This window comes from Caretta caretta, chromosome 20 (assembly GCF_965140235.1).
Source record: "Caretta caretta isolate rCarCar2 chromosome 20, rCarCar1.hap1, whole genome shotgun sequence".
NCBI lineage: Eukaryota > Metazoa > Chordata > Testudines > Cheloniidae > Caretta > Caretta caretta.
Genome location: NC_134225.1, coordinates 11143277 through 11168408, shown reverse-complemented (window position 1 = coordinate 11168408; position 25132 = coordinate 11143277). Strand labels below are relative to the sequence as shown.

Genomic DNA, 25132 nt, shown 5'->3' with positions numbered 1-25132 from the left:
AGCCTGGGCTGAGTGCTTACCAGGTGCCTGAGAGACCAGGGGATGGCATCCTTCCCACACACCTGGAGTCACGCCAGGAAAGTCCTGGGATGGGCAATGGGGGTCCTATGCACTGTCCTCCCGCTCTATGCTGAATGATAGCAGGCTGGGAGCTGGGCTCTGGACTAGCAAAGGGTGACACACTAAGCAGCCTCCTAGCCTTGTGCCCTCTCTTTTGGGCGGGGGGACGCATAGCCAGGGGCTGGATTGCGAGGTTTGTATTGGACCATGCAAGCCACAGGGCTTCCTGCAGTCTGAGTGCAGGGCAATGCCCATCTTGTGAACGGTGCCCAGGGATACCAGCCTGCATGAGCTCCACTCACTCTGCAGCCCCATCCGCTCCCGAGACGAATCCCTGAGCAGGGCAAGGCTCTGCCTTGCCTGGGAAATCTCAGTCCAGAAGATTAAAAGCAATTTGCCATGGCTTAGCCCTGACAATCCATCCGCTCCCTGCAGCTGGACAGCAGGCCACATGCTGCAGAGGTGGAGATGCTGAGGGGGAGCAAGCCTCACTGGGCTGATGCAGATGAGCTCCTTGGACAGAGTGGGCCACCCCTACACACCAATACTTCAGTCCTGATTCTGATTAACCCAGCTGAGGATCCCTGAACATGAATATAGGGCTGGCAGAGGCAAAGCCATGCCCCTCCACTCACACCCATTCCTGGGTCCAGCCCCTGGTGCATGTTAGAGCCACCTGGAGTCATCTCTAATTCATGGCTGTGGCTGGGGATGAGCAGGGAGACCTGGCCAGGCCCCCCTTCCCCCACCAGGGCCCCATGAGCAGGTGACATAGGAACTGACACAGGGGTTCTGCACTTCCCCCAATGCTCGGGGGCCGCTCTGGCAGCTGGACCTGCTGAGATCGGCACAGCTTTGTGCCCCGGGCACTGAAGAATTGGGGCAGTTTGCTGGGACAAGGCCCTGGAGCAGAAAGAACACTGGGATGCTGCACATACACTGGGGCTGTTATTTCCTCTAGCCACCCCTTCCCACAGCACCAGCCCGGTCTGGGGGTTCGGCCTGAGGGTCCCACTCAGCACAGGGGACATGTGACCTCTGCACCAGGATGACCAATTATGGAGTGCAGGTCACAACTCTGCTCACTGGGACTGGCCCAAGGACCTGCCAAAGCCAGAGCAGGCTGAGATTAAGGCCCCAGACAAGGACTCAGGACAGCTGGGTCCACAGAGCCCCAGGGAATGTCCTGCTTAGGGCCTGGCTTTTCTGAGGTGCTCAGCAGCTGCGGCTCCCACCAACTCGCATAGGAGCTGCAGGTGCCCGGCACCCCTGAGGAAGGGGCAGAGGGTGAGGTGCTCAGCACCCAGCATGGAGAGCCCAGCGATCCTCTGGCGCTCAGGCTGCTAATGATCATAGAATCATAGAAAATCAGGGTTGCAAGGGACCTCAGGAGGTCATCTAGTCCAACCCCCTGCTCCAAGCAGGACCAATCCCAACTAAATCATCCCAGCCAGGGCTTTGTCAAGATGGGCCTTAAAAACTTCTAAGAATGGCGATTCCACCACCTCCCTAGGTAACCCATTCCAGTGCTTCACTACCCTCCTAATGAAACAGTTTTTCCTAATATCCAACCTAAACCTCCCCCACTGTAACTTGAGACCATTGCTCCTTGTTCTGACATCTGCTACCACTGAGAACAGTCTAGATCCATCCTCTTTGGAACCTCCTTTCAGGTAGCTGAAAGCAGCTATCAAATCCCCCCTCAGTCTTCTCTTCTTCAGACTATATAAGCCCAGTTCCCTCAGCCTCTCCTCATAAGTCACGTGCTCCAGCTTCATTGAAGTGAAGTGATTCCCCCTTCATCCTCCAGGTATTTGCAAATTGAATGTTTTATACATTGCTCTAATAGCTTCACAGGTATCGAGGTGAGGCTGACTCGTCTAAAGTTCTTCAGCTCTTCCTTTTCCCCCTTTTTAAAGATGGGCACTACATTAACCCTTCTCCAGTCTTCCGGGACCTCTCCAGTCCTCCATGAGTTTGCAAATATTGTTGCCAGTGGCTCTGAAATTTCTTCAGCTAATTCCTTGAGCACCCTCAGGTGAATAGCATCTGGCCCCACTGATTTGAATTCATTCAAATGAGTCAGAAGATCTCTGACATGTTCTTTACTTATCTTGATCTGCATCCCTTTCCCTTTATTGTCTATTGTAACTTTGCTAGTCATCTGATCACATTATTTTTTTGTGAGATGACTGAAGCAAAGCATCTTCTGTTACCGGCTTCACATTGTCCATTGAGCAGCCATCCCACACCATCCCTGACCTTTCTTTTTTGTCTTGACACATTTGTAGAACCCCTTCTTGTTGTCGCTAACATTCCTTGCCAGCTGTAACTCATTCTTTGCCTTGGCTTTCCTGATTTTGTCCCTGCATGCTCACACTATTACCATATATATTTCCTTGGTGACATGCCCCTCCTACCATTTCCTGTGTTTATCCCTTTGGGGTTTTAGATAGCTAAAAAGTTCCTTCTGCAGCCACATTGACCTCCTGTGGCTCTTCCTCATTTTCCACTGTGTTGGAATAGCTTGATGCTGAGCCTCACGTATTACATCTTTTGGGAACTGCCAGCCCCCTTTGACTCCTTGGCTTCCTAATTGGTCTCGCCACAGGACCTTGCCTACTATTTCTCTGGGTTGGTTGAAATCTGCCTTTCTGAAGTCGTGTCCTTGTTTTGCTGTTCTAGTTTCCTCCTTTCCTAAGGATCTTGAATTCAGTCAGATCATGATCACTTCCTCTCAAGTTCCTGACCACCTTTATATTCGCAACTCATTCGTCCCTCGTGGTCAACACCAGATCCAAAATGGATGACCCCCTAGTTGATTCCTTGTCCCTTACAAATGCTAGGAACTTGCAGGACATATTACACTTTGCTATAATAGTCTTCCAACAGATATCAGGGAAGTTAAAATTCCACATTAATACTAGCTCATGTGCGTTAGCTGCTTGTGGAATGCCGGATCCACGTCCTTTTCTTGATTTGGTGGTCTGTAATAGACCTGCACCATAACATTGCTACTTGTTCTTTCCCCATTTTTTCCTCACCCAGAGACTCTCAGGAGGTCTGCCGCTCACTTCCTCTTGGACCTCAGAGCAAGTGTATGCATTCTGGACATACAGCACAATGCCTCCTCCTTTTCCCCCATACCTATCCTTCCAGAACAAGCTATATCCCTCAATGGTGGAACTCCAGTCATGGGGGTTGTCCTACCACGTCTCTGTAATGCCGATTAAGTCATAATTTTCTTCACATACCATGACTTCTAGTTCATTCTGCTTGTTTCCCATACTCCTTGCATTGGTATACAGGCATCAAACATATTTTGCCGACTGCCTTGTTGCTTTTCTTCTTGCCTCTTTGATGCAGTTGTGGTTTCTAGTCCCTTCTCCAGAATTTATGTCCCTTGCCTTCACTTACTCGCATCTGGGCAAATTCCTCTGGGCCTCATCAATCAACTTGCTGGACATGTTCTTGATGCCACAGGCTCTGTCTGGGGGCAGGTCTACACTACAGTCAGGATCGATGCTGTGAGATCGATCCACCAGTGGTTGATTTAGCAGGTCTAGTAAAGACCCACCAAATCAACTGCAGATTGCTCTCCAGTCGACCCCTGTACTCTACCCCCGACGGGAAGAGTAAGGTAAGTCGACGGGAGATTTTCTCTGTTGACCCCCCTGCAGTATAGACCCCATGGTAACTTGACCTAAGGTACGTGGACTCCGGCTACGTTATTCATGTAGCTGGAGTTGCGTAGCATAGATTAACTTACCGTGGTAATATAGACATAGCCTAAGATTCCCAGCTTGAGTCCTGTACTGGTTTCCTTCATCATTCCAGCCCCATCCTTGGCCCTGCAGATTGGGTCTGACCAGCTAATCTGTTGATCCTGGTTTCTTTCTGTCTCCTCCACTTTCCGAGGGTTGGGGAATGTGGTCTCAGTGGCTAGGGCTGTCCATGTCCGTCTCTGTGCCAATGAGAGGTTGGAGCAGCCACTGCCTCTTACAAGCATAAACCCCCATGGCTCTGCAAAGCTGCAGTTGAAGTTTCTCTTTGAATTATTTATAAATACATAAATTGTCTCATTAAATAATTTGCATAACACATCTCCCCCATAGTGTCACAGAACTTGGCTGTGCAGGAGCAGAAGTTTCTCTGAAGAACAAGCTCACAAGCCTGCTTCCCTCCACCAACCCCATGTCACTGCTGTGGGACATTCATGTCAGGTTATTACGGGATTCCCTGCTGGAGCCAGGACACTGCACGGGGCATGAGGTCACTGTGTGGTTAGAAATGCACGTCCCCAGCTATGTGTTACCAGGGCCTGCAGAGAGGCCAGGTTTTTGGGCTGCTTCCCCCTTGGTTCCAGGCACAAACAGGGAGTGCAGAGCCCTGACAGCCAACAGCCCCGGCACCAAGCCATATGGAACTAAAATCAGCAGAACCCTGCAGTATCCGGGGGATTGAGTCTGGGGAGAAGATCGGTGATAACTAACCCTTTGGCCTTTGAGAGCAACTGTCAGCCCAGGTCTCCAAGAGCTTCATCTGCACCAGAAGGTGCCATGCAGGGTCCCGTTGGTTTAAGTGCTACACGCATTCCAATACCCCAATCCTGAATAGACTTGTGCAAGGCCCGCGGTGTGAGAAGCCTACTGGTTTCTGTGGGTTCCTCACAAGGCATAATGCTCCATTTGTGTATTGAAAGGTCAGGTCCCAGATTCTCAGTCCAGGTTCAATCACTCTACTGTTTGGTACCAGTTATATTTATGTGACTGCTCTCAGTTAAGCAGCAGCCATTACCTGTCCCTCATTAACCTAAATCAGTTTCAGCAGAGATGTTCCACTCGAGTGACTCTCTCAACATAACACCGACCCGGTGAGCTGGAATGGGCAGCAGTAATATTAACTGATGTCACCATCTTGACATTCTTGCTCTAGGTACATAGAGCCCCATGGAACTGCCCCAGGAGAGTCCTGAAGAGCTGGCAGCCAGCACTAGGCATGAGGGACAATGGCTCTGGGGTGTCTAGTGAAATATCCTCTTGATAGAAAATGCCCCTTTTAACATCATTGACCTTTTCTGCAAAATTTTCCCCCTTTGTTTTTTTCTCCCACAAAGCATTTCCCAGCCACGTTCATCCTGAGGTATTACCCAGAGACATTCATGCCCAGACATTCACCCAAGACGTTACCCAACCATGCTCACCTCCAGATGTTACTCAGCCACGTTTACCCCCAAAGTTACCCAGCCACATTCATCCTCAGATGTTTCCCAGCCATTTTTCCCAGTGGAGTTCATCCCCAAAACATGCCCTGCCATGTTCATTTCCAGATATTTCCCAGTTGTTCACCTGATCCCCAATAGGAGCTGCACACTCTGGGTCCTGGGGACAGGAGATTCCATTCCCAACTCTGTGACCCCTGATTGACCCAAGTTTGAGGCCTGATTGTGGAGCCAGCTCATATTACCAGGCACCCACTGCTGCCAGTGTGCTCAGTGATGCTTCTTTGGTGGGGTTCAGCAAGTCCATGCTCAGAGCATGGGCTTCACACTCTGGCTTAGTGCAATGGCAGCCAGTGAGGTGCCACTCTATTTAGCCCTATGGAATGTGTGTATGTGTGTGGGCGGGGCGGGGCGGGGCGGGAGGGGGAACACAGCCCAGTGCATTAGTACTGTCCAGGTTAGTTTCACATACACATTGCAGCTGTTCCCGCAGCAGGTTCTGGCTGTGCAACACATTTGTTGGGGATGCGACTTCTGCTCATGCCAGCATGGGAAAGCCCTCCACTGCCCCACTCTCTGCCAGTGCCAGCCCACACTAATCAGCAGCAAAGTTAGTTGCCAAAATCTGATGCTCCCCATGGGAAAAGATGATTAACTCAAGAATCAACAGTCTGAAATTTCAGCTTAGTGGAGAAATCCGTATGGCTTCCCACACTGGGCACATCAGGAGCTCAGTGGCTCATGGAGTTATCAGATTACATACAACAGAATTATAGCCGTTAAGTCTGGGTTTAAAAAGGCTTAGCAATTATACTGCTCTGTGCACTCCCACCCTGCGAAGGAAACCAGGGCGCTGGGGAGTTGCTGTTGGGGAAGGGCAGGAACATGATCAATAAGTTATCATTGCCAGGAAAGCCATGCTTCTGGCTTCTCCAGGCTAACTGGAAGAGACCTCGAGAGGTCACCTAGTCCAGTCCCCTGCACTGTGGCAGGGCTAAGTATGATCTAAACCATCCCTGACAGGTGTTTGTCTAACCTGCTCTTTAAAACTGCCCATGACAGAGATTCCACAACCTCCCTAGGTAATTTTTGCCAGTGCTTAACCACCCTGACAGTTAGGAAGTTTTTCCTAATGTCCAACCTAAATCTCCCTTGCTGCAATTTAAGCCCATTGCTTCTTGTCCTGTCCTCAATGGATAAGGAGAACAATTTATCACCCTCCTCTTTATTACAAACTTTGACATACTTGAATATTGTTATCATGTTCCCCGGCACCCGCAGTGTTCTCTTCTCTAGACTAAACAAACCCAACTTTTTCAATCCTTCCTCATAGTTCATGTTTTCTAGACCTTTAATCCTTTTTGTTGCTCTCCTCCGGACTGTCTCCAGTTTGTTCACATCTTTCCTGGAGTGGAAACTGAACACAGTACTCCATTTGAGGCCATGCCAGTGCTGAGTATTATTTCTCGTGTCTTGCTTATAATATTCCTGCTAATACATCCCAGACTGATGTCTCCTCTTTTTTTCTTTTCTTTTTTTTTTTTTTTGCAATAGTATTACATTGTTGACTCATATTTAGTTTGTGGTCCCCTATAACCCACAGATCCTTTCCTCCTTCCTAGGCAGTCACTTCCCAGTTTGTGTTTGTGCAGTACATTATTCCCTCCTAAGTGTAGGACTTTAAGTTTGTCCTTATTAAATTTCATCGTAGTTATTTCAGACTGTTTTTCCGTTTCCCAAGATCATTTTGAATTATAATCCTGTTCTCCAAAGTGCTTGCAACCCCTCCCAGCTTGGTATTGCCCACAGACTTTATAAGTGTATTCTGTATGCCATTCTCTAAATCATTGATGAAGATATTGAATGGAACTGGACCCACTGGACAGATCCCTGTAGGACTCCCCTTGATAGGCCCTTCTAGCTTGACTGTGAACCATTGAGATCTACTCTCTGAGTACAGTTTTTCAACCAGTTGGGCACCTAAACTCTAGCAACCCAAGCACCCCCATTTTGATTTTAAAATTTTCAGGATCCCCAAACCACCCCTCCGGCTCAGCTCCCGGCTCTACCCCCACTCCAGTGCTTCCCCCAAAGCCCCATCCATGCCCTACCTCTTCCCACCACCCACTTACTCCATTCCCCCTCTCTCTGTCACTCGCTGTCCCCCACCCTCACTCACTTTCACCAGGCTGGGACAGGGAGTTTGGATGCAGGAGGAGGTGAGGTGTGCGGGCTCTGGGAGGGAGTTTGGGTGCAGGGTGCAGGCTCTGGGCTGGGGCAGGGAGTTGGGGTGCGGGCTCCGGCCAGGTGGCGCTTACCTCAGGAGGTTCCCAAAAGAGACCGGCACATCTCTCTGGCAGTGCCTCCTAGGCAGGGGGGTGGGAGGTCTCCATATGCTGCCCCTGCCCGCAGCACTGCCCCCACAGCTCCCATTGGCCACAGTTCCAGGCCAATGGGAGCTGCAGGGTTGGCACTCGGAGTGGGGGCAGCGCGCACAGACCCCCCTTTCCGCCCTGAGGCTGCAGGGACATTATGGCCGTTTCTGGGAGTGGCGCAGAGCCAGGGCAGGTTGCGAGCCTGCCTTAGCCCCGCTGCGCCTCCAGACTTTTAGCGCCTAAAATCTCTCAGTTTGGCTTCAGTAGCTTCTGGGAGATAGAGGGAGGGGAGGAGTTAAGGGAGGGAGGGGGAGGAGTTGAGCAGCGGGGCCCACGGGCCCCCTGGAGTACACTCGGGGACCCCCTTTGAGAAACATTGATCTAGGGTATAGTTCCATAGTTTGCTTATGAGAAGGTCCTGTGAGACTGTATCAAAAGCTTTACTAACTTTGAGATATGTCACATCTACTGTTTCCCGCATCCACAAGGCATCTTATCCTGTCATGAAGGATATTAGGTTAGTATGACATGATTTGTTCTTGACCTTATTATCTTCTGGCTGCTTACAAGTTGATTGTTTGCTTATTTGCTTCATTATCTTTCCAGGTACCGAAGTTAAACTGACTGGTCCATAATTCCTTGGATTATCCTTATTCCCCTTTTTATAGATAGGCACTATGTTTGCTCTTTTCCAGTCCTCGGGTACCTCTCCCATCCTCCACGAGTTCTTAAAGATAATTGCTAATGGCTCAAAGATCTCTACAGCCAGTTCCTTAAGTATTCTAAGATGGCTGACTAGAAGACATCTCACTTATCTAAGGCCATGTCTACACTACAAACTTTTGGTGATGCGAATTACATCGACATGCAGCTGCCACAGTTATTATATTGCCGGTGTGTGTGCGTACTTGGATCCTTGCATCAACACTGCTCCTACTCATCAGCAGTGTTTGTTCCAATGCACAGAGTGGTGCACCATGGGTAGGTATCCCAGTGTGCAACTGGCCACCATCCAGGGTACTGTCTTTTTGGAAGTTTTGGCAATGCGTGCTGGGGCAGAAATGAGTCACTCAGGGGTGACTGGGACTGTGGGGTCAAATTTCCATCATGCAACTTTCTCTACCCCGTAATGCTATCTCTGACAGCAGCATAAAGCCTGCACAGCTCTGCACTATTGTCATGAACGTTGCAAGCACAAGAATCCATGGGAATTTGCAGAGCCTGTGGGAAATAGAGAGAACCAATTCAAGATTGTTGGTGGCGTCTGGGAGCCTGTAAGGAATTGTGGGGTACTTGGTGCATATCTATGGATATAACACTGACCATGCACCTCTGAATTTTGTGGTGCTTGCTGTATATTTATGATTGTCACAGAGTGCTTGTGTCACTGATCCTATGAGTTGTGTCACAGTGTGCAATAACAACTAAGTGGGTGCTTTCACTACCGCCAGGCATTCTGCAGAGTATGTTGGGAACTCATAAAGAAGAGTTATTTTCCAAACAGCAGAGTTTTATTGAGTAACAAAAACACTGCTAAAAATTCTATGCAAGTTAAACACAAATTCATTAAAACCTTAAGAAATGTATGGAATGGAACTTAGAGAAGGGGAAGGAGCGTTCATGTCCATTGTAGCTACACATGCAGCAGCCGTGGCTCTTGCATGTGAGTGTAAGTGAAACTGTGATTGTTCTGACTATCCCCCGGTGTGGAGTCGTCAGGGTGGGGATGCAGTCCCTGAAGCCATGTGCAGTGTTGAGGGTGGCGGGGAGGAGAAGAGAGGGGAAGGGAGGTGTTGTAATGGAGTTTTCCGTGGACTGCAAAGGGGAGTGAGCCAAGGACTACTGAACCTGCAGCATCTGTGTTTGCTGCCGCAGAAGCCCAATTGTGTCCTGGTGCGTCTCCCTCTCCAACTCCTGGGCCTTTCTCCTGCCTTTTTCCTTCGGCCTATAGTCATAGAATCATAGAATCACAGAATATCAGTTTTAGAAGGGACCTCAGGAAGTCATCTAGTCCAACCCCCTGCTCAAAGCAGGACCAATCCCCAACTAAATCATCCCAGCCAGGGCTTTGTCAAGCCTGACCTTAAAAACCTCTAAGGAAGGAGATTCCACCACATCCCTAGGTAACCCATTCCAGTGCTTCACCACCCTCCTAGTAAAAAAGTTTTTCCTAATATCCAACATAAACCTCCCCCACTGCAACTTGAGACCATTACTCCTCGTTCTGTCATCTGCTACCACTGAGAACAGCCTAGCTCCATCCTCTTTGGAACCCGCTTTCAGATAGTTGAAAGCAGCTATCAAATCCCCCCTCAGTCTTCTCTTCCACAGACTAAACAATCCCAGTTTCCTCAGCCTCTCCTCATAAGTCATTTGTTCCAGCCCCCTAATCATTTTTGTTGCCCTCTGCTGGACTCTTTCCAATTTTTCCACATCCTTCTTGTAGTGTGGGGCCCAAAACTGGACACAGTACTCCAGATGAGGCCTCACCAATGTCGAATAGAGGGGAATAATCACTTCCCTTGATCTGCTGGCAATGCTTCTCCTAATACAGCCCAATATGCCGTTGGCCTTCTTGGCAACAAGGGCACACTGCTGACTCATATCCAGCTTCTCGTCCACTTTAACCCCTAGGTCCTTTTCTACAGAACTGCTGCCTAGCCACTCAGTCCCTAGTCTCTAGTGGTGCATGGTATTCTTCCATCCTCAGTGCAGGACTCTGCACTTGTCTTTGTTGAACCTCATCAGATTTCTTTTGGCCCAATCCTCTAATTTGTCTGGGTCCCTCTGTATCCTATCCCTACCCTCCAGTGTATCTACCTCTCCTCCCAGTTTAGTGTCATCTGCAAACTTGCTGAGGGTGCAATCCACGCCATCCTCCAGATCATTAATGAAGGTATTGAACAAAACCGGCCCCAGGACCAACCCTTGGGGCACTCCACTTGATACCAACTGCCAACTAGACATGGAGCCATTGATCACTACCCATTGAGCCCGAAAATCTAGCCAGTTTTCTATCCACCTTATAGTCCATTCATCCAGCCCATAGTTCTTTAACTTGCTGGCAAGGATACTGTGGGAGACCGTGTCAAAAGCTTTGCTAAAGTCATGATATATCACAACCACCGCTTTCCCCATATCCACAGAGCCAGTTATCTCATCATAGAAGGCAATCAGTTTGGTCAGGCATGACTTGCCCTTGGTGAATCCATGTTGACTGTTCCTCTCCTCCAAGTGCTCCACCTTCCTCTCCTCCAAGTGCTTCAAAATGGATTCCTTGAGGACCTGCTCCAAGAGATTTCTGGGGACTGAGGGGAGGCTGACCTGTCTGTAGTTCCCTGGGTTCTCCTTCTTCCCTTTTTTAAAGATGGGTACTCACACCGGGAGTATTGTATCCAGTTTTGGTCCCGCAACTACAGAAAGGATGTGGCCAAATTAGAGAGAGTCCAGCGGAGGGCAATGAAAATGGTTAGGGGGCTGGAGCACATGACTTATGAGGAGAGGCTGAGGGAACTGGGCTTATTTAGTCTGCAGAAGAGAAGACTGAGGGGGGATTTGATAGCTGCTTTCAACTACCTGAAAGGGGGTTCCAAAGAGGATGGAGCTAGGCTGTTCTAAGTGGTAGCAGATGACAAAACAATGAGCAATCGTCTCAAGTTGCAGTGGGGGAGGTCTAGGTTGGATATTAGGATACACTATTTCACTAGGAGGGTGGTGAAGCACTGGAATGCGTTACCTAGGGAGGTGGTGGAATCTCCATCCTCAGAGGTTTTTAAGGTCAGGCTTGACAAAGCCCTGGCTGGGATGATTTAGTTGGTGTTGGTCCTGCTTGGAGCAGGGGGTTGGACTAGGTGACCTCCTGAGGTCTCTTCCAACCCTGAGATTCTAGGGTTCTATGAGAGGGATGCTTGGGTTGCTGGTGGGGTCAGGTTGGTGGGGTCAGGGAGCTGAGCAGGCACAGACACTACGGGATGGAGTACCAAGGTGCCTCACAGCCTGGGTACCCTGGGAAGTGTCACACCCAGCCCTCATTGAGCTGCACTCCCTTTACTGGGGTGTCTTCCCTTCCCCCCGTGCTGTGGGATCCGTCTGACGAGCTGGATACGCAGTCACACAGACTGGATGTAGATAGGCACAATGAGTGCGCTCGCACACACACACACACATTGGATACACAGACATTGAATACAAACACACACATCAGATACCTGTATGCGCATACACACACCCCTCACACACAGAGAGAGACAATACAGAAACAATTTGCAAACACATGCACACAATGGGTGAGCACACCCTCACACACACACATTGTGTGGTTACTGCTCAGTTCTTCCCCCTCCATAGATCTTCTGGGAAAGAATGCTTCTGAACAGCTGCAAGCTGGGTCCTGGCCGGCAGCTGCGGCTGAGCTCCCAGAGCAGTCCAGTTCAGCGCTGGGCCGGGGAGCTCACACCGAACGCTGGGAATTGGGCACGTTGTCAATTGCTGCTTCTACTTGGCTAATATAAAACTAACTGTACCCAGAGTCCAGCTGTGCCCCAGATCCGCCTGCTACCCAGAGACAGGCCTGCCCTGGCTGGCCTGCTGCCACTACTCTAAGAGGGGGCTGCCAGCAATGCCCCCCCACGATCAGCTGCATGGCCCCGGCATGTGTGCACTAGGACCGGGAACTCTACCCCTTCAAACTAAACTGCTTCCTGCAAGCCAGAGCTGGGGAGGCCAGGCACCCGGCTAGAAATGGCCAGGCACAGTCCTGCCGCGGTTGTGTACGGCTAGCGGAGCAGTGTTCAGCTTGAGCGGGTTGAGACTGGGGTGCATGTGGCAAGCGCGTGTCTGTTTGTGTGTAGCTGTGTGCATGTGTGTGTGCCCATGTATGTGTGTGTGCAGTTGTGTGTTTGTATGTGTCCACGTGTGTGTGTATCTGAGACTGTGTGTATGCAGCTGTGTGCATATGTGTGGGCCCGTGTATGCGTGCATCCATTTGTGTGCAGTTGTGGGCATGTATGTGTGTGTCTGTGTGTGTGCAGTTGTGTGCATGTGCATCCATGTGTGTGTATATCTGTGTGTGTGTGTGCAGCTGTGTGCACCCATGTCCACATGCATGTGGGTGGGGAGGGCAGTGTGTGTGTGTGGGGGCTTGCAGGATTTGTCCAGCTCTGCTGCTCAGCGATCCATGGTTTAGAGTCATTCCTGATCCTCTAGGAAGGACCCAAATACCCTCCTTCACCAGGTGAGGAGGAAGCTGCAGGGTGTAGAGGAGAAGGACGGCTGGAGCCAGGCGACGCAGGCTAGTACTGAGCCCCTCATCCCAACGCCGCCACCCCACTCCCACCTCGACTCCTGCCACCCCATGCCTCCGGAGCTTACAGGGCCGCCTTTCCCAGTAGGGCAGTCAATGCATTTCAGAAATTCGGGGCAGACCACAGGTGTGCCAAGTTTTGACTTGAGCCCCTGGGAGCGAAGCCCTTCTCCTCCTCCATCCTTCTAGGGTTCTTTCTCCAGCTCTGGGCACTGCTGTAGACCCAGGGCCCTGGGTGCTGGGCCAGGCAGCCACTGCAGCCCCTCTTCCAGTTCCTTGCAAGTGCCCGGAGCTGCGTGGGAGGTTGCAGTTGCTTTCTCTAGCCCGCTGCTGTACTGTGCACCGCTGGGTGGGGGCTGGAAGAAGGGGAGTGGACTGGAGGAAGGTAGCAGTGGTGGAGGCTTCTCTGCAGTGGTGGAGGCTTCTCTTCTTTGCAAACTGAAGTGCAGAGTGCTTGAAACACGGGATAAAAGGTATCCTGGCCTGATTTAGACCAGGACAGGCATTGTTTTACTTACATAGGGATGTTGGCAGCCCTATTGCCTGGTGGTCCAGGCCTGGCCTTGCTCAAGGGCTCAGACCCAGCCTTTCCCAAGGCTGAGCCAGGAGGACAGGGCCTCAGTCTGGGTGTGCTAGCAGCTCTCACTCTAGCTGGGCAGAGCATGCTGGTCAATTATACTGGGGCAGCATGACCTAGTGCAAGGGCTGTGGTGAGCTAGAAGCACCCCAGGATGATCCTTGGCCAGAAAATCCTTCCACTGTGCCTCGGTTTCCCCAGCTATAACATTTAGGCACATGATACTTCCTGACCCCATGTGTGGGGCTGGCTGGGGACCAGTGTAGCAAGGGCAGCGGGGGACAAGAGGGGGCCAAAGGGTCAGCACACTTCCCCTCTGTAGTCCAGAGGGAGGCAGGAGAAATATCAGTGCCTGTCCTGTCCTTGGGGTGAGTCTCCCCCTGCCTCCAGGGCTCTCACTGACCCTGCACATAGTCCCACCCCTACCTCCTGGGAGTACCCAGGTTGTCCCGTCCCCTTCAGGCTGGGCAAGCAGTGACGTGGCCGTGGCACCCTGCCCCCAGCTGGTGAGTTTCCAGCTCTGCTCTCCAGCTGGACGTGATGGAGCAGAAGCAGTGGGAGCAGCCGAGCGAGGTGGCTTTGACCTGCCTGGCCAGGGGAGCCATGTGGCTGACGTGGGAGCCTTGCTCCTCCAGCACGGCCATCCCCTGTTCATTGCTGCTGCTTGTTACCTTCTCTCCGCCCCTCGCAGCTAGGCTGCAGCTGCCCATCCCTCCAGAGGGCCCCCGAGCCTACGCCTCCCCCCTCACTCTGCACCAGGGGCGAGGAACAGCCTGCCCCATGTCTTGCAGGGATTAGATAACTTTGGTGGCTCCCATTGGGCTCGGCACGTGGCAGACAGGGGCTGCTGGCAGCAGCAGGCTTCGTGATGCACAGGGCTGGGGAGCAGCAAGGCACTGAGCTGTACAGGACACATGTGCTGATGAAACGTGTATCTGTGGCGCTCCGGGGCCTGCTGGGGAAGGCCACATGGCATTAGACCAGGGAGTAGACCAGGCAGGGGGAGCCCCAAGGTCAGAGATTCTTGTTGCAGCCAGGACTGAGCTGTAAGTGTAAGCGGGGGAATGGTCCCACTATTGTGGGGAACTTTCCTGGCTTATACATGACCCCGGTGGAATGGGCTGGCAAAAGGATCTGAGTCCTCGCTCCCACTCCCTTTACCCAGAGGCCTGCCTGACCTCGAGGGCTCCCCTTCCACTCTCCTGTGGCAAAGTCAATGTAACCCCGACAAGGCTGGGCCCAGGATTCCTGGGGGGGCTCGACCCCCAACCTTGTCGTGGTCACTTAGGGCAAGGGCTCGGGTGTCCCCACTCCGGGGTGCTCTCTCTGCTCTGGACGTGTCCCTGACCCACTGATCGTCACACACAGTTATTAAACAGCAATCAATTTTAAAAAATAAGGAGAAAAAGGGAACCGGTTAGAGGAAAATACGTCACCCCGCTCTGTGGCCCAGGGACACCACAACCAGCATCTCTGGAATGTCAGAGCAGATCACAGTCCGTCCCGCACATGGCCCTGGCTGTGCTCCGGACTGCTCCAGCCCCAGCTCCAACTGCTGCTCTGCCTCCAGCTCCCTGGGCTGCTTTTCTGGCTCTGGTTGCTGCAGCTCTGCTCCCAGCGCTGCCCTGCTCCCTGGGCCTCTTCTCTGGTTCTGTCTGGCCGGCGAGCCCTGCTCCCCAGATCAGCTCGGGCCCCTGCTCTTATCTTAGCTCCACCCGCTCTGGCCCAGGCAATTCCAGCTCAAACAGAGGATGGGACCCCCCCTTGTCTCCTGACTCCCTCATTAGCCTGCCCACTCTGTCAGTCAGGCTGACCTGCAGCATTGGCCTCTCCTCATTGCCCCTGGGGACTGTCAGTCTCAGGGCCCTGGTTTCCCATCGACCCTTCCCCTTCCTTTGGGACTGGGAGCTAGCCAGCCAACCCTCCCCACTGAGTTTTAGTAAGAGGACAAGAGTCCTCTTACATAAGGATCAGCTGCTGCTGGGCAGGTCCCATGCTGCAAAGGGAGCTGTGAGCTTTGGCCCTCTCGCCACGTCATGTGCCATGTGGAGTGGGAGGATGATCGATTAACACTGGCCTATAATAACAGTGATATTAATATTCTGGGTTCCATACCCAGTGGTGCGAGGGAGCGCGGTACAGTGGTTAGAGAAAGGGGGCTAGTCAATAGCAATCCCTCATTCAATTGGTTAGAGCAAAGGACTGGGAATCAGGACTCCTGGGTTCTTTACCTGCCTTTGTGAGAGGAGTGGTGTCTCGTGGTTAGAGCAGGGAGTGCTGGAAGTCAGGACTCCTGGATTCTGTTGCTAGCCCTGTCACTGACTCTGTGTGGGGCTTGGGCAGGAAACATCCCTGCTTCGTACTTCCATTTCCTCCTCTCTAGAATGGTCGGTGTTACTGACCTGCCCAGGGCGATTGTGTTAACATGGCTGGAGGGTGATTGCTCTGAGCTGTCCAGTGGACAGAGCCATGGAGGGGCCAGTTTGCCATATGGATTGATCTCACTGACTCAAGATGTCAAGTGGCATGAGCAGCACATGGGTTTTCTCTGTGATCTCCCCACATTGAATAATGAGTCTAGCTAATCCCCGTCAGGAGCCAGGGAATAGAACATGGAGCTTCCCATCCCCAGGGCACCGGCGCAGCTCCCTCTGTCGCTCTCCAGTGGCCGGTTTGGAATGAGCAGTGTGTCTGGTCAGTGAGTTCTTAGTGGAAAGGGCACAGAGCCCACACCCTTAGCAATCACTCGTTCCCGGAATGGCTTTCTCCAATGAGTCGTTGCCCATCTCTGGGGCTGGCTGGGGAGAAGAAAGCTGCCTGGGGGAATGCTCAGTGCCCTTCCCCATGGGCGCTGGGTGGGGGAGGGTGTCTTCCCAAATCCGTGCCTTTTCACCAGTGGGGCAGGAATGCGCGAGAGACAGGTAAGTGCTTGGCATGTGGCCGTTCTGCTGAGGGTGAGGAGGGCTCTCCATCACTTGCAAGCATTGAGTCAAGCCTGGGTGTCTCTTTCTAAGGGCACAGCTACACTGCAATTGCAAACCCGTGGCACCAAATCTCAGAGCCCGGATCAATTGACTCAGACTTGTGGAGCTTGGGTTGTGGAGCTAAAAATAGCAGTGTAGACGTTCAAGCTCGAGCTGGAGCCTGGGCTCTCAGACCCAGCTCCTCATGGGGTTCAGACCCTGGGCTCCAGCCCCAGCCTAAACATCTCCACTGCAATTTTTAGCCCCACAGCCCCAGCCCTGCGATCCCAAGTCAACTGACCTGGGCCAGCTGAGACTGTGTGCTGCATCTGTTGTTGCAGTGTGGACGTACCCATAAAGATCTGCTCTAGCTCGACCAGACTTGCTGGGCTCTGGGTGGTGCTTTGCAGGAGCTCCTGTTGGATGAGTAGAACCGTCCCTTCTAGCCTTAACGTTTATTAAGCTTGCCATGGCTCTGGGCGGTGTTGCTAGAGCCCTGAGGCCTCTAGGTGTGCCTACAAAGTGCATAGTAACAGAGATGGCAAACCTGAGCCACAGAGAGGAGAAGGGACCAGAACCCAGGTTTCTTCAGTGCTGGTACATGGACCTCTCTGCTGTCGGATGGGTAATATGGAGCTAAGTCAATTGTGTGACCGACTATATGGACTATATGACCAAGTGTTAGGTCAGTCTAACGAGATAAATCAATTAACAGCAGGATACCAAGGGAGTAGAAATCTCTTTTGAAGTAGTAAGAGAGTGGCCCATTACGGACACTTGACAAGAAGGTGTGAGTAACAGTAGGGAGAAATTAGTATTGGAGAAATTAAGTTTAGGTTTTGCAATGACCCAACCACTCCCATCTTTATTCAGGCCTAATCTGATGGTATCTAGTTTGCAAATTAATTCCAGTTCTGCAGCTTCACGTTGGAGTCTGTTTTTGAAGTTTTTTTGTTGTTGAAGAATTGCCACTTTGAGATCTGTTATTGAGTGACCAGAGAGATTGAATTGTTCTCCTACTGGTTTTTGAATGTTATGATTCCTGATGTCAGATTTGTGTCGATTTATTCTTTTGTCTGGTCTGGGGTGGGTGCATGGCCATGTGACCCCCCCAATCATTCTGAATGTGTGGTTCACCCTGTGATGAAGCGGGACTATTCTTAATGTTTCCTCTGAATATTGTGGGGGTGCCTCAGTTTCCCCTATGCAGTTCTTAAGTATCTAGGTGGTGGGATAAGGGTGTATGATCATTCCAGAGCCCTAGAGGGCAGGTATGTGAAGGGGCCTGGACACAGAGAATGGCCGACACCCTGTTTCCTGGCGACTGATGGCCTGGGCTCTTCCCCCCTGCAAGGTGAGAGCTAAAGGGTTGAAGACAAAGAGATCAGGTGACCTTCTGGCCTGGGAAAGGGACAAAACCCAGAGGAGGAGGGGCTGGAGAGAGTTTCAGTTTGGGGCTGGCTGGGGACATGGAGTGAAGTGCAGACGTGGTTGTCTGGCTCACTGCCCCTCAAAATGGATCCGGCTGAGAGGTCCTGTTCTCTGTACCTACAAGCTCTGTATTAGACCATGTCCTGTCATCTAATAAACCCTCTGTTTTACTGGCTGGCTGAGAGTCATGTCTGACTGCAGAGTTGGGCTGCAGGGCCCTCTGGCTTCCCCAGGAGCCCGCCTGGGCGGACTCGCTGTGGGAAGTGCACGGGGGGGCAGAGGATGCTGAATGCTCCGAGGTCAGACCCAGGAAGTGGAAGTTGTGTGAGGTGTGTGTCCTGAAGACAGTCTGCTCACAGACAGGAGACTTCCCCAGAGTCCTGCGTGGCTTCATAGGGAGCAGTTCCAGAGCATCGCACAGGGACTTTGTGACACACCCCATCCCCACACACATTACACCCTGTTCTGAGACATGTAGGGCCCGATCCAGCTCCTAGTGATGTCAATGGGAATCGCTCTCCTTGCTTTCATTGGAGGTGGCCCAGGCCCTGACACCAATACCTTTACAGCTGGAGTGAGAGTCTGCAACATGCGTGGTGGGAGGCCAGCCAACTGCTCATTTGCCTTGGATTCAGCAAGAGCAGAAAAAGAGAAAACAGGAAAACAATCCACAGCCCTGAGCAAGACCATGTAAAACAAGAGCCACAGCTTTATTTGCGCCAACAAGCCGATTTTGCTTTCTTTACAAAAGGATAGAACGTTTGCTCTTAGTACAAAACAAATGAACCAATAATAATAATGCTAGGGGCTGTACAAACAGGTTCCTTTGGAGTTCGAGACATTACAAAATTCCAAACTCTATACAAATGTCCTCTGCAAAATAGTGAGGATTCCCCAATAAAGGGCTCTCTGGGCCAACAGTCATAGCGTGGGATTCCAAAAATAGTGGCCTGGCTTTTCTTTAAAAGTTATTGCTCGTATAAAAGTGTTTAGGGACGGAGTCAGGAACTGATAGGCCAGGTCCTACAAAGAGCTTCGAAAAAATGAAAAAGGGCAACATTAAATATGCAATTCCTTGGTTAAATACTTGGTTTAATAACCAGAAGATGGGCACAGAAGCAGCAGAGGGAGAATAAATTAAATAAATAATGTTCTAATAAATAATCATGGAGCAACAGCACGGCAAAAACCTACATGCATTTCCCCACAAAGCTAAACTCCAGCTAGACACTTTGAAGTTGATTGGGAAACAAGCAGGTTATTTAGCACGTTCCACATTTTCTGTAAAATGGAAAAAAAATAAATTAGACCCAGTTAAATAATAAATAAGAGAGGAACTTAAGACACACTTATTTTGGCAGGATCTGTTTTCGAAACATAGGGTATGATAAATATAATACAAACCATAATGACACATTTGCCCTGGCCGTGTACATGTCTGTGGTTTAGTTCTAAACACTTTTTTAATTATTACGTCCAAGTTTTACGTGACAGATATTTGTGCTTCTGCAAGGTGAAGAGTCTTATGGTTTGGAGTCTTCGGTTTCTCCGCAGCTTACATGTAACTGTACCACATGCTTCTGCACATGGTCTCTGACATGACCTGAAAAAGGGTTTCATACTCTGATAATCTCATGCTGGTTTTGAGCAGCACAAAAAGTGCTGAAGGACAGGATTTCACTGTAGGGAGATCGGCAGCCTCAGGAAGGCGTAGATGTAGGAGGCGATTTCCTTGAAGCTTTGAACCTGGGCTGATCTTCTAGTGCCTGATTGAGAAGGGGACAGTGAAGGCAAAGTGTCCACGGTTTCAAGCTTCTTGTCTCCATGAAGTTAGACACTTCAGGAGGGAATAATAATTTTGTTCCTGCTTGGAGGACAGGGGATGTTTGGGAGCTGGGAGGATATCAAACGCATTGAAGAGCTGGCTGGGAGAACTCACCACAACATGTCTTTTTGCGCATTTATTTTAGTGCTGTCTGTATCTGGTTCAGATAATCGCCACCTTCCCCAGCCAATAAAGCCATGGCTGGACTTGAGAGACCACTAGGGAAAAGCTGAGCTGCCTTTCCCAGGAGCATAGTCCATGTTACGCTGATCATTCAGAACGAAAAAACCCTGCATGCTGCCCTCAGAACAGTGGTTATTAATCATGTGGCTGAGATGCATCCACACTCTGGGAGTATCTTGCGTCTAAATTCTGTTTGGTGGGATTCCTCAGGATGAAGTCTGGGTGCAAAGGCAAGGTTCTGGTGCCAAGACACCCCAAAGAAGGAGCTAAAGGGAGACCTATTTGATTGGCAACAGACAAAGAGAAGGTTTGTCCAGTGGCTACTGCACTGATCCTTCTTCGCCCCCTGGCAGGGATGGAGATTTCTGCAGTATCGTTTTCAGGTTCCAGTCTAGCTGTCTTGTGTTTGTCTCTCTTTCTTGATTCAAGCTCCTTTGGGAGGCGGTTATGACTCAATTGACTCAATTTCTTCTGTTAATGGCTGTTGCTTTTATCAGTTCCAAATTCCAGAATTCAGCAACCAGGTTTCCCCCGGATGGATCAGTGTGTTGGATTCTGTTGCTTGCGGCAGAAGCCTGGTGACGAATGGCTGTTCCGTTCCGATACTGGATGCATCTGGAACCAGTGCAGAGCCCTGAATGGTGCAGATATCTTGAAATACTCTGCAGGCTACTACCCCCACCACTGTATCTCTCAGGGTGTCTGCAGAAGGGGGCACTGGATGTTCCATTTAAGAGCCAAAGTGATCATCCCTGTGTGTGCTTGGCTGTCAATAAACAAAGAAGGAGACAGTCACGGAGTTTCTGGGGGCAAACGTGAAAACCAGCAAAATAGCACAACTAAACAATTGTCAAGACAGTGTGAAAAGGGCTAGCAGAGATTTTCATAGAAGTATCTCAATAAGACCAGTCCAGAGATCTTTCATACAGCTTTGGAGCAGTGATATCCCTGTCCCAGTCGTGTTCACTCCAGAAACATCTACGCCGCCTGGCTGCATTTCTCTTGATTCTCATATGTTCATGTTGAACTGTCATCTTTCTCATTATTCATTAAATATGGCGTTGAGCTGGGGCCCAACCACATGGTGCGGGTAGGACTCGTAGTTCATGTCTATGGGGAGCTCGTAGCGGGGCACTGTGCTTTGGAAATGAGACGTGTGTCCATGAGCTCCGGCCAGGCTCACCGAAGGGTAGTGGGCCATGAACGTGTAGGACTTGTCCAGGTCTGGAGACCCATCCTGCTTCAAGGAGAAGTTCCCACTGATGCTCAGGGGAGGCGTCAGGGGCCCTTCATACGGTGGAGTGGTGCAGTCTGGGTGGTGGCTCCCAAAGGAAGGATCCACCAAACTTTTGAAGGTGGGAGGCTTTAGATGTAAGAGGTGAGTTTCCATGTTCCCATAGGGGGGGCTCGGCAGTCCCGGGGATTGGTAGTTGAAGGTATGGCTAGGTATGGCAGAGTCACACACTGGGGACTTCTCTTCATGCTTCTCAAGGAAGAGGGACTGAGGCCCCAGCTGCAGACAGCCGGCAACTAGGTTACTGGTAGGCTGTGACAGACCTTTGCAAAGCATCTCCACAAAGCCCTTCCCTTCTGGGGTCTGCCCAGTCTCCAGCACCTCAGACAGAGCCCATATGTAATTCCTTGCAAGCCTCAGAGTCTCAATCTTGGACAGCTTCTGAGTCTTGGAGTAACAAGGCATCACCCTCCTCAGATTATCCAGAGCATCATTCAGACCATGCATCCGAGTGCGCTCCCTGGCATTGGCCTTGACCCGCCGGGCTCTGAACCGCTCCAGACGTGCCTTGGTCATTTTCTTCTTCTTTGGTCCTCTTCTCTTAGGCTTTTCGCCATCCTCCTCCTCCTCCTCTTCCTCCTCAACACTGTCATGTTCTTCGTTCAAGCCAGCCATCATTCCATAGGGGGCTTGTCTGCTGGCTTCTTCCTTCATTTCATCTTGGGAGCTCAGGGCTTCATCCATCCATGACTGGGACCTGACAAGCTCTGACATCTCTTTGGGTTTGGCATATGTCTTGGTCATCTCTGATGTCTGCAACAAAGAAAACAGTGGGTGTTAATAAGGCCCAGGCCAGGGACTCACTCATCACTTCACATGCATCAGAAATTGAATGCAAGATCACCTTCCAATAATGTTAATGTTACAAAACAAATCTATGAATGACAGGCAGTATCTAGCTCTGCATCTATCTGGCTGTCTCTCTGCCTATGTGCCTACAGTATCTAATCTAATCTAATCTATGTTTTTATTCCATGCCTATCATTGTGGTATCTGGGCATCATGTGCATAGATTTCAGTGGCGTTGACTCCTGCCAGCTGGGATGAGCTTCTCCCAAGAGCACAAGGCAGAGGAATCTCCGGCACTCCCTAGTTAAGGAGCTGTATTTTGGGAGCAGTAGACCACAAGTTCTGTCCATCCCCTCCATCCCCCTTCCATACCGCATGGATGGGATTTACCGGTGAGCACAGTGTTCCTTATTATGCATGGTTGTGTGCCCAGCCTCTGGATTCAATCTCCTCTTACCCCTGGATGTTAAGGGTTCATTTTGCCTAAGAGGGGGAGCATGGACATACCAGCCAGTTGTGGAACCACTGCCCCCTGCTGGATAGCATTAGAACTCAGGGAGAGTTTGTTTGTCACCTCTGCAGTACTGGAGGAGAAGAACCCTAAAGTCTCATGCTGATGTTGTGCAGATCTTCCATTCAGGGTCTCATGGGTTCCAGTGACTGAGTTTTATGGATTTTTTTTACTCCTTTAAATTTCATTGTGAGTGTTTCAAGTCTGAATTCAGTCTGGCTCCATGAGGCTCATGACCTGCCTGGCCATGCTGGGGCTCCACTCTGCACAGCATGGAACAGGGATGGATTTGTCTGACTGCTTCATGGCTGGTTGGAAAATAAAAATAAAGGGAATGATCCTACTCTGTCCACTGGAAATATGCAGGAGGCAGGAGAGGGACAGATCTCCACAGAGCAATTTGGGTTGAACCAGGCAGACCTCATCCTGAAAGTCCCCAGGGCAGACACAGCAATGCTAGCTCAGCCCCTCTGGAGAGGGGTAGCATATTCCCTGCTCCACCATCTTCCCAATCCACCATATCCTGTGACTCATGAGCTGGAGCATGGGGCCCTCAAACTTTTTAATGCAGCTGAGTCGGGGGGATAGCGGTCCTGGCTAGCTGGGAGAGGGCTCCCATCATAGCAAAGGTTGAGAATTACTGAGCTAAGGAAAGGCTAAGGTTTACTCTTGTAAAGTGTGTGTGTGTGTGTGAGCATATGTGCATTCTTTCTGCCTGGTTGTGGAATTGTGTTGCTGTTTGGAACATGGGCGCCTCTGTGCTACCTTGGCTTAGCATCTCTGTGTTCAGGACTCTCATGCTCTCTTTTTCAGAGGTGCTGAGCTCGTGCGGCTCCCACTGACTGTGGATGGGACTGTCAGTCTCCAGAGCTCTGGAAGCTAGGCTTATGGACAGGGCATCCCTATGCAAGAATAAGCTGTGATCCAGGACCTGGAGTTTGAGCTCCACTTCAACACACAGTAAAGCAGGTTCAAATGTTGAAAAAGCAATAGCAAGAAAAAAAAATTAAGTACATCAGAAGCAGGAAGCCTGCTAAACAACTAGTGGGGCCACTGGACGATCGAGATGTGAAAGGAGCACTCAAGGACGATAGGCCATTGAGGAGAAATTAAATGCCATCTTTGCATCGGTCTTCATGGCAAAGGATGTGAGGGAGATTCCCGAACCCTGAGCCATTCTTTTTAGGTGACAAAACTGAGGAACTGTCCCAGATTGAGGTGTCAGTAGAGGAGATTTGGGAACAAACTGATAAACTAAACAGTAATAAGTCACCAGGACCAGATGGCATTCACCCAAGAGTTCTGAAGGAACTCAAATGTGAAATTGCAGAACTACTAACTGTGGTTTGTAACCTATCATTTAAATCAGCTTCTGTACCACATGACTGGAGGATAGCTAATGTGACGCCAATTTTTAAAAAGGGCTCCAGAAGTGATCCCAGCAATTTCAGGCCAGTAAGCCTGACTTCAGTACCAGGCTAAGTGATTAAACCTATAGTAAAGAACAAAATTGTCAGACACATAGATGAACATAATTTGTTGGGGAAGAATCAAATCATCACTCACCAATCTACTAGAATTCTTTAGGGAGTCAACAAGCATGTGGACAGTGGGGATCCAATGGATATAGTATACTTGGATTTTCAGAAAGCCTTTGACAAAGTCCCTCACTAAAGACTCCTAAGCAAAGTAAACTGTCATGGGATAAGAGGGAAGGTCCTCTCATGGATCTGTAACCGATTAAAGGATAGGAAATAAAGGGTAAGAATTAATGTCCTGTTTTCAGAATGGAGAGAGGTACATAGTGGTGTTCTCCAGGGACCAGTACTATTCAACATATTCATAAATGATCTTGAAAAGGGGGTGAACCGTGAGGTGGCAAAATTTGCAGTTGATACAAAACTACTCAAGATAGTTAAGTCCCAAGCTGACTGCGAAGAGCTACAAAGGGATCTCACAAAACTGGGTGACTGGGCAACAAAATGGCAAATGAAATTCAATGTTGATAAATGCAAAGTAAGGCACAATGGAAAACAATAATTCCAACTTATACGTAGAAAATGATGGGGTCTACATTAGCTTTCACCACTCAAGAAAGAGATCTTGGAGTCATTGTGGATAGTTCTCTGAAAACATCCACTCAATGTGCAGCAGCAGCCAAAAAAAGCGAGCAGAATGTTGAGAATCATTACGAAAGGGATAGATAATAAGACAGAAAATATCATATTGCCTCTATATAAATCAGTGGTACACTCACATCTTGAATACTGCGTGCAGATGTGGTTGCCCCATCTCAAAAAAAGATATCTTGGAATTGGACAAGGTTCAGAAAAGGGCAACAAAAATTATTAGGGGTGTGGAACAGCTTCTGTATGAGGAGAGATTAATAAGACTGGGACTTTTCAGCTTGGAAAAGAGACGACTAAGGGGGGATATGATAGAGGTCTATGAAATCATGACTGGGGTGAAGAAAGTAAATAAGGAACTGTTATTTACTCCTCATAACAAAGAATTAGGGGTCCCCAAATGAAATTAATAGCCAGCAGGTTTAAAACAAATAAAAGGAAACAACGAGGAGTCCGGTGGCACCTTAAAGACGAC

General features: G+C 50.1%; 1 protein-coding gene across 1 annotated transcript in view; it reads right to left on the bottom strand.

Annotated features, from left to right (window-relative positions):
• Nucleotides 1-18620: 18620 nt before the first annotated feature.
• Nucleotides 18621-25132, bottom strand: part of NEUROD4 (neuronal differentiation 4) — a 30698-nt gene continuing 24186 nt past the window's right edge. The window contains exon 2 of the mRNA XM_048834423.2: nt 18621-21984. Coding sequence (XP_048690380.1) covers nt 20980-21975 — 996 coding nt within the window. The 5' untranslated portion in view covers nt 21976-21984 and the 3' untranslated portion in view covers nt 18621-20979. The remainder of the gene's footprint in view (nt 21985-25132) is intronic.